Source organism: Chanodichthys erythropterus, chromosome 12, assembly GCF_024489055.1.
Source record: "Chanodichthys erythropterus isolate Z2021 chromosome 12, ASM2448905v1, whole genome shotgun sequence".
Lineage (NCBI taxonomy): Eukaryota > Metazoa > Chordata > Actinopteri > Cypriniformes > Xenocyprididae > Chanodichthys > Chanodichthys erythropterus.
Window position 1 is genome coordinate 11,510,112 of NC_090232.1, and position 13,787 is coordinate 11,523,898.

At 37.8% G+C, this 13,787-nt stretch overlaps 1 protein-coding gene across 1 annotated transcript in view; it reads right to left on the reverse strand.

Moving 5' to 3' along the window:
- The window catches only part of sdk1b (sidekick cell adhesion molecule 1b), a 296,151-nt gene extending 283,789 nt beyond the window's left edge, over positions 1-12,362 (reverse strand). The window contains exon 1 of the mRNA XM_067403334.1: positions 11,891-12,362. Within this exon, the coding sequence (XP_067259435.1) occupies positions 11,891-12,362 (472 nt within the window). The remainder of the gene's footprint in view (positions 1-11,890) is intronic.
- Between the last annotated feature and the right edge of the window lie 1,425 nt (positions 12,363-13,787).

Here is a 13,787-nt window from a genome sequence, read left to right on the forward strand (position 1 = left end):
GATTGCATCTGCCCCCCTTTTTATATCCACCTGTTAGGGGAGGTGCGCATTATGCAAATATCGCACGCCAATTCCATTGGCTTGTTTTAGTTCTCTCGAAGCTGATAGGGGCTCTCTAGCGATATCCCAATTCGTCGGTCACTACTGACGTACGTCTCCGTTCCCTCCTTCAGGGAACGAGGGTTACACACGTAACCGAGACGTTTTCTAACAAAGCTTATGTCCGTGTCTTGATGTAAGCTCTTAACTCTAGCAGTAAGTAAAAGACATGGGTGTTTGATTTCATTTTTCATTAAATGAGCACAACTCCAATGAACCACCATGCAGAGATGTTAAAACACTGCAGTCAGATGTCCACGAGTGATTTTCTTAGCTCTGACTGCTTGAGGGAGATTATGAAGTTGTGGAAGGTGGTTATTGTTGTCAGACAAACTAGTGGTTGTCTATTGTTTGTTCCAGGGTTGTAAGTGCATTTCTCTGGGTGAAAGCACCCGCTAAATGACTTAATGTAAATATAAATTTCACTTGAATGAGAGACGGGAGTGTGGAAGTGGTGGGGTGTTTATTGTAATGCTTTTAGTCCCACGCTAGCAATGTTGGCTGTAGCGCACGTTCAATGGAGCAAAATGAAGATAAACAGCCTCCATTTCGAAGCTTTCTCTAAGCCATCGGGGCCTCTAATGCATCCCTAATGTGTGTAATGTGTGCTTGTGTTTTTGTGTGTTTTGCATGAGAGAAAAACTGTGGCTTTCTACTTAAAATGTAAAAAAATAAATACATAAACATGTTGAAAAATATGTTTTTATTTTGCTTATTTTTCTGCTTTGGACTAATATTTGGAGAAAAATCAATCATTAGAATATGATATTTCTGAAAACATTTGGCAGTTGAATGTGCAAATATTCTTGTCTTTCTACTGTTGGTTGCCAGATGGTGTTCTTTAAGTTAAACACTAACAGTCTTTCTCTCCTTCTCACACACACAAAATCCAAGCAAACATCACAAATCAGCTGATTTTGAACAAATTAGACCACTTATTTCTGAACAACTGCATTTTACAGACACAATGTAGAAAATCTAACTCTGGACTGCGTACATTTTCTGTTGAAAATGTTGGGATGAACTCTTTGTAACTCTAAATTCCCATTACACAATTAATTATCCTTCCCTGTCCTAACAACCATCATGCAATCAAGTATTAATAGGCTTTATAGCGTATTTATGGTTTGTTTGTACCCAGTGAATGCTGAAAATTATGACTAAATTCATTCTTGAATACAAATACTCTCCAGTGTCACATGATATGAAGGCTGACTTTGGGGCCTACAGCAGCAGTTCTAGGACAATTAAATGATGAGTTCAGTAGAACAGATACAATCTCTGATTAAAGTTTATACAGCAAAAAATCAGTCTGTCTAACTAATTAAAAAAAAAGTAAGAAAGGCTTTCAAACTCTCTTAAAGGTGTTGTTCATTCAAAAACTCCTGTCATTTACTCACCCTCAAGTAATCGAATTTCTTTATTTTATTCAACACAAAATAAATTTCTGGAGCAAGCACCACTCATAAAATGAAAGCATGCGGTGACTTTTTGTTCCAACAAAAACACCATAAAATACCACAAAGGTAATCCATATAACACTACATTGTAAAGTTGTGATAGGAAAAAAAAAAAAAAGGGTTTTCCTTATATTAAAAATTGGTACATCACAATCAGCTACGGGACAAACATGAACCTTTATGTTTGGTCTCACTAACATCAAACTTTGCACAATCTGGCATTCGGAATGTGGAGATGTTTGGTCAGAGATGCCTTGCCCCTGACAACTGCTACAAGGACAAACAGTTAATTAACTCTTTCCCTGCTAGCATTTTTTAAAAATGTTGGCAGTCACCGCCAGCGTTGTTTTATCATTTTCACAAAAATGTCATGGCCCCTAGAATATTTTGTTGCATGAATATCTGAACATGCAATATATCAACAGAAAGAAAAGACCTTATGCTTTAAAAAAATAATAATAATAATTTTATTTTAGCTTCATGCATTCTTTTTTTTAATAAACACTTGAATATGGGTAAGTTTTGATTTATATGCTGTTTAATGTTGGTGATCGCGTAATTTTACATACGCATATGATTACATATGATATTGCTTGTTTCCGCTACTTTTTCGCATTTGCTTTGATAAGGAGATTCAGTACGCTTTCAGATGTGTCATAGCGTATAACAATTTCAATGTTTGGTGGGGAAGCATTTTCTCAAAAATAACAGAAGATTCCATGTTTGGCGGGGAAAGTGTTAAGCTACATACATACAACCATTACTAAATTGAACATTTTTACCAGAAGTTATTATGAGAAATTGAAAAAAAAAAAAGTGTATAAAGTGAGAAATTATGTTTTCAGTGGTGCCTAAAGACCTTACATAATGAACCGTTATGTTTTTATTACCTAAGAATGAGCAATTTCTATCTCCTACACCACGGGTCCCCCATCCATGATGCGCCAGCATGTTTCTACAGCAGCCCTGAATGGACAAACACTACAGAGCGTGTTTAGTTACTATGTTGTTCTTCTTCTAAATCATTCATATTTTTAGAGGCAGCTTGCATCAACACTATGTTGAATATGCACAAAGTAGTAGTAGTATTAATAGTAGTAGTAGTCGTCTGGTTTATTAGAAGCAGAGACTGTTCTTTGTTAGAAGTAAGAAATCTCATTGCTTCACACAGACTCTCTGCTGTCTCAGACGACGTGTTGGCCACACGACCACCGTAGCTTCTCCGAATGGGAGGGGTTCGAGGGGTGTGCGCCGTTAGTTGCAGTCGCAACTTCACCGCTAGATGGCGCTAAAATTTACACACTGCCGCTTTAAACAAAACTGCATGCATTTTGCAGAACATTTTAGATGAAAAGGATTTAAAGCCCCCCACCCCCATTGACTACCGTAGTAGGAAAAAAATTCTATGGTAGAAAATGGAAGGTGAGGATCTGCTTGGTTACAAACATTCTTCCAAATATCTTCCTTTGTGTACAACAGAACAAAGAAATTTATACAGGTTTGAAACACCTTGAGAGAGAGTAAATGATGACAGAATTTTCATTTTTGGGTGAACCATACCTTATGCATTATTTTACCCATTATTATAGGTATTTAAGGCATATTTAAGTATCACGCTGTTAACTTAACATCTTGTTAATGTCAAACTATTTAAATCAGTTAAATCAATCAAGTCGAGTCAATTTGTGTGATTAGTTTTTTAAATCGTTCACTTTTAAGGGTTTCATGACAGTTACTTTATGATGCTGACTTAGAACTGTACTGTAGGCCGTAAACAGTAAGTTATGGGTCAGAGCTTTGGCTTCCACGTGCCCAATTACTAAGAAAACAACTGACTTACACTGCGACTAAAGCAGCTGACGCCTGTAATAAGAATTGTAACCACAGAAATATTGATCAGAATTGCACTGACTTCTTTTTAATCATAAAAGGATGCATTTATCTTTGGGTACTTTGTTATTGGCTGTGTCGGTCGTGTCATGTGGTGGCACTGTAAACACTTTCATCTGTGAGCAACTGTGAAATCATGAATCTCTTTCAATTAAGCGAGGAAACTTTGATGCTGGTTATGGCATCGTACGTCCACGGCTTTAAAAAGCCAGAGCCAAACTCATCTTTTAGAAACGAGCACAGGTCACATTTCATCATAGTCAAATAAAGCAACAGTTTCATTTCTTCATATTTGGAGCAAATATTTACAGGCCTCTCCTATCCCAATCATCAGAGGCCTTGACTCTGAGAAAAGAGACAATAAAAACACTTCATTTGCTCATCAGCTTTTAGCTGACTGTGTAAATCGACATGTCAGTTTGCCCTAAATTTCTTTTTAATTAATTTTTAATTAATGAGCTTCCAGTTCAAGTAGTGCATGGCAGTGAAATAATTCCCATTCAGATAATAAACTACAGTAGATCTCACGGACTAATCCTGCATAACTGATAAACGCACTCAATGACAAGCAGAAATTGAAAAGATGTTAATGTGGCACTTGTACAATCCCGCATAATATGAAACACGGCCTTCTGGGCTTCCAGAAACCAATGAATGGTGCGTACATGCACATTGCCGAGGTGCCGCTTCTATTCAAAGGCAAAGTAGGCACTTGTACATGTAATATTTGATAACAAAGATGTGCTAATCTCATCATTTCTAAACGCTGAAGAAAAAATCTTTTGGTGTGAAAGCTGATTAGTAACGAAGGAAAGGCCTCTGTCAAAATGCCCATTTTTTTACTCAAGTCAATGCTACAGGCATAAACAAGTAAAAAAGCAGAGAAAACGAAAGAAAGAAGCAGAAAGAATAAACAGCTGAAACCAATTTCAGAGTGGAGGAATAGAACAATGATGGAATTAAAGAAAGGGTTTCACATGTAAATTCAAATCAAAATTGCTCCGTGTGAAAATGTTCTTATGTCGTTCTGGCTTTGATCTTATCCCAAATAAGATTCATTATTGTCATGCCGACAAATGTGCTAACTTTCATTTGAAGAGAGAGAGAGGAGGTGGAAAGACAGGATGTCGAGCATGTCTTGTACATGTAATGATCGCCTGATAATACTTAAGTGCGGAAGGCAGATGTGTTCAGACAGGCAGAGCAAATTAAATCTAAGTGTTTATTGCCAAGCATTTCCTCAAAGCTCTTTAATTCATTGCAGCGAATGTGAGCGGTTATATTGTTGTTCGTAATAGACCACCTGTCGGCAAACTATCAAAGTTATTTTTTTCTAATCATTCAAGATAATTACTATAATAAAACATTGTTAGCAATAAACGAATTAAGTCAGTCGTTTACCACTGAAATTAAGAGGTTTATTCTCATTTGGCCACTTTAAAATAAAAGAGTCACAAAGGCTTTGGTTAATGACACAGTCTGGGTCACGACTGGGGGAGGGTCGGGTCTGCAATCGGACAATACAAGCGAACAATGAAGGCACAACGGCTTTTGGGGCCCGATACTAACGTTGCACTCATGCATAAACACACACACAGTGGCACAACAAGGCACCTCGAAATACTTAAAGGGTGTCAACGTGAGAAACATGGTAAAAGAAGGTAAATGAGCAGAGGAACAATGCAGGGAAGAGGACCAAGACAGACTAGATGGAAATTAGGATACAAGCATATGCACTTATAATATATCCTTCCAATACAGAAAATTCCACATAATTTCCATTGTAGGAACACATTTGTTTGTATAGTATAGCTCATATACATTGATGGCCATTTAAAGGTGGACAAAGTTCATTTTTTCACTAGTGGTTTGTCACAAAAAGTAGTGATGCGCCGCAAATAATTTTTTTACTGAAGCTCTAATTAAAGTTTTCATTTAGCCGAAAAGCAAAGTCAAATAAAACGATACTAAATTAAATGAATACATATCATATTAATTACCTTTTTTATATAATCCTGCCTCCCTTTTAATTTATTCATTTATTATTTTATTTACTTATTTAATATTATTAGTAATTGATGTTTAAATAATATTATTTGAACTAATTATTATGAATTAGGTGTCATTATAGCTTTGATATAAATATGTGATATTTAAATAAATATTTTACATACTTTGCCAGTTGATTGTATTAATTTGTGAAGTGACCTTTGGTTCTTGAAAGGCGCTATAAAAAATAAACATTATTATTATTATTATTATTATTTTAATTTGTATATTTTTTGTATTTAGTTCCTCTTTTTTTCTTTTCATATGTAAGTGTTTAATTATGTATTTATTGGTTATTGTTCTAATTTTCTTTTTTCTTTTTTTTTTCTTTTTTTTTTTTACTATATGGGTGGGTATTACCAAAAAAGAAAAAAAGGAAAAAAGTGAAAGGAAGAGAAAGTAAGGAATATGTCTTTAAAAGAAAATTTTATTTGCATAATTGTATTAAATGTGTTTGAATTGAAAGACATAATAAAGTATATAAAAAAATTGGTTAATTAAAATCTTTATGAGTTTCAGTGTGCCATGTTCACAGGTGATAAATTAAACCAGTCACAGTTAAGTTCTTTGGCAACAAGCCACCTCTTCATATTTCAGCTGAACAAATTTTACATATTGCCACTCAAGCATAATTTTTGGTCACGGTGAAGTGCATCCATTATACTGCGGACATGTATATCTATTTTGCTCTATCCACATTATGCGCAGGAAATGGACAGTAAAAACAAGTTATTGGAAAACAGGTGTCCTGACATTGCATCCTACCCATCAGTCTGTCGTACCAGGGCTTACTGTGCATACGCGCATCTTTTTTGTTATTATTTTAAAAATATTTGCATTGTTTTAAGTGTAGGTTTAGGGTAGGAGTAAGTATTGATATTAATAAAGCCTCAAACCACATGCTACCATGTGCTGGTAGCACAATCTGATAGGTAGCATTTTTTGCTGTCGAATGTGCTACCTACTGTTTTAATGGGAGGCAGCAAAATCTGACAAGGCAGGACAAATCGACAAAACACCGGCAATTAAATGTCAGTGTTTTGGATAATGATTTTCGATCCTCCGAATCTATTTTGAGCCAAAACCATTCTGTTTTTTTCCTGTTTCAGCCAAATATTTCTAGTTGCCGAAATTTCGCATCACTAACCTAAAGAAATGAACAGGATTTTTGAGAGTTTAAGAGTAGCCTTTTATGAGATAATGACTCCATGCGAATCATGGTGGACTCCATTTTAAGGTCACATGTTTTGAATGTTCTTGTTTTCTTTATTTTTAATATCTGAGGTAAATTACCATCGTCAATTTCATTATGGCTATAGTGTCACGTAAAAGTGATATTTAAACTCAGATAAAACAATTTTAATATTGTACTTAAAACATAAATACCTGAGATAATCATTGAGCTGTCAGCTACAACATTGCAAAAATAGAAACCATTCTAAAAAAACATAATCTCCTGTTGCTCGATGCATATCATTGTCACGGCTGGTAAGGACAAACTCTGATTAAAATGGAAAAGCAACCTATCGTGTCATGGCATCACATCCCATCTGGTCTGTTAAGGACACCGCTTCAGAGTCATCCTAGCTACTGAAGATTTTTACATTTTCTGAAGAAAATGCCCTTCCTTAAAGGATTAGTTCACTTCAGAATTAAAATTTCCTGATAATTTACTCACCCCCATGTCATCCAAGATGTTTATGTCTTTCTTTCTTCAGTCAAAAAGAAATTAAGGTTTTTGAGGAAAACATTCCAGGATTTTTCTCCATATAGTGGCCTTCAACAGGGTTCAAAAGGTTGAACGTCCAAACTGCAGTTTCAGTGCAGCTTCAAAGGGCTCTAAACAATCCCAGCCAAGAAATAATGGTCTTATCTAGCAAAATGAACTGTCATTTTCTAAAAGAAATAAAAAATTATATACTTTTTAACCACAAATACTCATCTTGCACTGCTATGCAATGTACCGTGCATTACGTAATCACATTGGAAAGGTCATGCGTGACATAGGCGGAAGTACCTAGCAAATGTTTACAATATTATATATATATATATATGACCGATTGTTTCGCTAGATAAGACCCTTAATCCCCGGCTGGGATCGTGTAGAGCCCTTTGAAGCTGCACTGAAACTGCAATTTGGACTTTCAACTTGTTTAACCCCCTTTGGAAGTCCACTATATGGAGAAAAATCCTGGAATGTGTTCCTCAAAAACCTTAATTTTCAAAAGACAGACATAAAGAAAGACATAAGCATCTTGGATGACATAGGGGTGAGTAAATCATCAGGAAATTTTCATTCTGAAGTGAACTAATCGTTTAAAAAGAAAGTTTATGGGAAATTTACACCCACAATGTCTAATGCTAAACACAATCTCCTAAACAAGTCACATGACTTGAAGTATCACTCATATCCAAAGCATGAACCGAGCAGAATGAGCTACATGTCAAAATTCAAAATTTTTGTTTGAGTAACAACAATAATGAGCATAATGAGTCTTGATTTACATTGACTTGATAAACCAACTGCCTGACCGTAGAGTTAAGGTGAGGATTTGTTTGAATATTTATGGCAACTGGAGAGTTGGAAGGCAGTATGGGGTTTTAGTGTGCCAGTGGAAGCATGGCAGGGGATTGTGGGAAAAGCGCAATACGTACTGGAGTGTGGCACTGGGTGTAATTCTGAGCAGTTCTTATTCAGCCCCTGCAGGAGTTTGTCATCCGGGATCAAAAGCCCATCTGACCAGAGCGGCACAGAGAGAGGCTTCAGACACAAGGAGCAGTTTTCATGCCGTGCCGTCCCTGCCAGGGCCCGCGCACACGGACGCGCGCACACACAGACAAGCAATCACATCAATCTCGATTTCTTCCATCATGCCTACACTCTCACTCTCTCTCTCTCGGTTTCTCTGCATTTTGCCTACCTCCATCATTATGTTCTCCTCCACTCCACATTTTCCCCCCTCTCTTCCTCTGCTTTAGCTAACGCACAGGCTTTTCTTTGCTTTATGATTTGATAGACATCCCAGTGACCCTAAAACTGTCTCTTGTGATGGATGTAAAGGAAGAACATGGTAAAGAGATGCCAGTGCTCTCCTCCGTAGAGATCTACCCATCCAAAACTACCATCCCATCCATCCTTCCCCTTTCTTCTTTCTGCACTGCTTCCTCCTTTTCACGCTCCACTCCTCTTTAACATCTGCACTCTTTCTGCTTGTTTCAGCCCACATCCCTTCTCTCATCCCATCTCTCTTGCACCTCTCTTCTTCATTTGATTCTCTGAGGGACCTCAGTGGCGCATCAAGATGTCAGAGCGTTCGAATGCAAACATTCATCACTGAGAGCATTGAGAGCATACACACAGAAAGCCACTCAGCGACTGACATGCCTGGCAAGAGTCATAAATACAGAGAGCGCAGCAAAACAACTTGGGACGGTGTGTGACAGTTCTCAAAAGTTTCAGCTTTTGGGACTGAAGCATTTTAAAAATCTGTTTAGGATTAAAGGAAAACCCACAAAGACACTTTTTGATGCATGTTGTATGTTCAGCAGCTCTCTTCATTCACTATGAATTTAATATTAGTCTTTTGTAAAAGGAAGATGGAAGAAAGTAACATGGCCTACCTCATATTATTAACAGCTTCAAGACAGGGCAACTGGAAGAAATATGATTAGGCTTGAACTGAACAGCAAGTGTCCCACATGATTTCCACAACTTTTGATCAATGAATTTTCAAGATTTTGTGTCTCATTAGTTAATACTTGGGATTATGGCATCCTTTACTGATAATAGGGCAATTTATTACAGATTAAATGGGTCAAATCTTTTCATGACACTTATAGCCTGTAATAATATGAAATTTATAATCCACTTTATTTTCAATTACTGTCAGAATTCTGATCTCAGATCAAAAGATCTTAACTTAAATTAATGTTTATTTGGAAAAAATAAAGGTAACACTTAAGGTCCTTGCACAAAATTTGCGTCCAAAATTTTTGCATGTTAAACAATAAATACGACCTGATGTTGTGTCAATCACATTTACACACTGCCTCAGAAACTTTCATCCATCACCAAAAAAAGGGTCGGGTTCAAGTTTTTTCAATGCATTTTTTGCATCCGTAGCAAACATTTTGAGAGGTGTTTGGACCATTCAGAGCCACCATTCAAGCGAACGGCAAAATCCAGAATGGCATCTTACAAGTTGATCCACTTTGTCTCGCAGGACAAAGCACTGTATGACAAACAAAGTGCGGAATACATATATATTGGTAGTCTTCTTTTTAATATGTTGCTCCAGTATCACTAGCAAAGCATCAAACTGAGCCACTGACATCCTGAAGTAAACTTTCAATCGCTCCGGACAATCCTGCAGCTCCTTGATAAGGAGGTGGAACTCTCCTTCCTCTCGATGCAACCTCAGGATTGGATGGACCCAAAATTTCCTCTTTCTTTTTCTCTTTTTAAGAAGAGAGAGGACAACAAAATCATCCTCACTGCTTGAAGACTCCATTTTGTATTGTTTTGCGAATTTCTTTTTAATTAATATGCATCAGACTCAGTGTGCAAGGCTTCTGTACATGACTAATTTTTAGGATGACGAATACAAAAAAAAGGTGTATGAAAATTTCAGACTCGGTGTGCAAAGTCTTTTACAGTTCAATTCTCACTATTAACTAGTTGCTTATTAGCATGCATATTACTAGGCTTTTGGCTGTTTAAGCAGTATTATTAAGCCGTAATTAGGAGTTTATTGAGGCAAAAGTCATAGTTAACACTTAGTTAATAGTGAGAAATGGAATTAACCTAAAGTGTGACCAAAATAAACATTAACCTTCAAACTAGTGTTATTACATGCTGAAATGCTTCACACTTACTGTGAATATCATATTAACGGTTTCCAATTTAGTCTATAATAGGCTCTAAATTCTTTCCATGAGCAGACCTTGACAGTGATTTAGAAGTTGAGCATGCATTGGACTTTTTCTTGCAAGTGGCCTGCTTCTAAATATAACTTCTGAATAACAAATGTTCAATTTCTTCCAAACTGAAGCTTTGAATGATGAGAGACACAAATTCTTGAGGGATTTCAGGTTTAAAAAGCATAAACCTGATTAGAGAAACTGATGGTTGCGCTGGAATAAAACTAATATGATGCTTAAAGCAGGATGACTCTGTTTCTGCCATTCTCTGATGGGATGTGATCAATAACCTTCTGACCTCCTTAAGGTTGGGGTTTGGGCCACATCCAAAGCCATAGCGAGACCTTGACATTAACACGGGGAGAAAGCTGAGTCTGCAAGCACGCAGAGAAAGTGAGAGAGGAAAAAGTGCCAGCCACCAATGCTGAAGTCACAGAAGTGGGTGTTCTTGTAAATGTTTTGAGTCGAATGCATTCATGCGTTTGCATTAATGCAACCTTCAAAAGGAAGACGGATGAATTTCACAGCCCCAACACCGAAAAGCCGACGGCATCTCCATGCCAAATGCGTTTAATATGGTGAGGCGTTGCTTGCAATACAATCATACTTTTGAATCTTTTAATCTTGCTGCCATTTTAAAGACTGAGATGCTCCCACGCGTGGCACGCAAAATCTGTGCTCTGCTTTAAAACATCCTAATTCAATCAGTAACACACCGCCCCCCTTTGAAAAACAGCCTGCCGGGTACCAGAGCGACCCAGCTGGCACCGTATGCAGTCTACAGCCTGATGAAGCCGATTCCAGTCAAGGCTTAACTGAATTCTGCTCTGAATCATAATTCTGAATCTCAGTGGGTCAGTGTCCTTTCCTTCACACCCTTTTCTTTTTCACACTGCACTTCGTAAATTCATGCATCCTGCTCCCTCTACTTGTCAGTTTGACGTTCAGTCAATACGACGTGTGTGTGACCTGAGAAAATGTGCTTGTTGACAGCATATGACCTTTACCGCTTTTGTTGAGACACATACAGGCACGTCACCCACCCCTCTCTCTCCGTGTCCCTCATTCTGTTCATCTCTTTCTGTGTCCCCCTTTTTCTTTCTCTCGTTATATGTCCCTCTTTTCCTTTCTATCCATCTCCCCCATCTCCTTCTGTCTAGCCTATGCCCCCCTTTTTCTCTCTGCCCCTCATTCTCACTCTTTCCAGTTCCCGGATACCCTACAATGCCCTTAATGTTTAAATGTACTTACCCCATCCATAACAATCAGCACATTTTTAGATTTTTATACATGCATTTTATACATTCAATGACATCATTACAATCAACTTTTTTTTAAAAAAAACATGGAATTTAAAAGGTCTTGGTAAAATCTTTTACTTGTCAAAATAACATTTCAAACCCTGTGCAAAAAAAAAAAAAAAAAAGAAAAAAAAAAAAGGTGAACTTAAGATATACAACTCCTAAACTTACCTTGTGCGCGCAACATGTGGGTATTCCAGAGGAACACAAGGGCAAAAATCCAACCCCACATCCCGCACCTCGCTTTCCCCGTCATCACCTTCCTTGTATTTCCTTGGCGGTGAATAATCCCTTTAACTTTGCCCTTGGTAAGAGGGCTCTGACCCCCGGAGAAGCTGTAATCTGTAACCTCGGCAGATGTGGAGGTTTGTGAGAAAAGAGGAAAGTGCGCGCTTCGCTTCACCGCATTTACGAGGCGATTCTCATTCATCCCACACGCCGGAGAGTTGAGCTCCGAGTCCGCGACTTTCCCGGTCGCTTTACTTTCATGTATCATGGCTTTCTGAAAGCCCTCATCCGCGTATTCAGCACTGAATGAAACGACACCTTCAAACCAAAAAGACCAAGTCTCCGTACACTGCTCCAAAATGAACGAACCCTTCGCTAAGCGCGAGCCGCTCTCCTGTGTCCCGAGACGGCTCATGATGTTTCAGTATTGATTCCAGTTAAGTATTAATACGTTTGAGTGTACCGGATTTAATTTATCCGCTTAAAGCGCCAATATCTCCTGTAAACCCACGTTGTTTTGACGTATTCGCAGTTCGGATTATCTACCCGATCATTTCGAGCATTTTCACGGCATTCAGCGACTCTTGAAGAATCCCTTACAATCCATATCGGTGCTCATTAGATGTGCCTTTATCCATTGGGAACAGACCGCTGCAAATATTGCCTGTTTAAACGGGTTAAGTGTAATGTTACCCACAATACTTTATGTATCCAACAGGTTAACCATGCAGGACGCACAAAGAATCACAGAAGTCCAGTACAAATTCCTCGTAAACGAATAAACACCTGTGAAGAGAAAAAGCAGACGTCATGAGTATGCAAATTACAGACGGTGTTATGGCTTAAATTATAAACCTTCTGAGTAGCTAACACATTAGATTTCTTGGAAAATGTGTTTACTGAGATGCTTTATTTACTTTTCACAAACAGATACAAAGAAAACAACAATTAAAGTGTTGTAGCCTATAATAGTTTGTTCACAACAAGCTAGATTAAGTCGAAAATAATAACTTGCGGTTCAGTAAATTAGACGAATTAATTCAGTAACCGATTGATTGTTTGATTCACTAAAAAGAACCAGCAAAAAATCATTTGATCACAAATAGTCGCGCTGCACAATTTGATTCACTAAAAAGAACCGACACTTAAGAGTCAGTCCTTTGGGAGTCGGATTACACTGGTCGCGCTCTGTGTTTTTGATTCACTAAAAAGAACCGACTCATAAGAGTCATTCGTTGGAGGTCCACTCCAAACCCGGGCATTTGTAAAAAAAAAAAAAAAAAAAAAAAAAATATTAGACAACAGATACACTCACCTTCATCATCTTTCCCAGCAGTTACTGCTTAAAGTTTGGGTACACACTGAAACTTAACTTTGGAAGTTGAAACTCCTCATCTAACGCTCTTGCGGTCTGGTTTGGGTGAATGAATGCGTCAAGCGAAGATAACTGAGCTCTGAGGCGGTCACTGAACACCTGCTGCCTGGACCGAAGATAAAAACTTGCAATAAAGCTCCTGTCAGGAAATTGAAAGTTTAGTCGGATGATAGTAAAATCAACACTTCTTTAAAAGGATCTGTAAGAGCCGTTCAAGTTTCTCTCCTCAGGAATAGTAATTTGCACAGGGCTGAATTTGAAGTTGAATTCGGCATCCCAGCCGCTCCGCCCTGCTCAGCGCTGATTGGTCCGCCCTCAGCACACTACAGCCTATATTATTTTTCATGGAGAGCACGTGGAAAAGGGAAAGCTTCTGAAACATGGTGCCATGCGCCCCCAATCAGACAGAAACATTTATGCTCGAAAGAAAATGTAGTTTACAGATCTCTTTCAAAAAAAAGAGTT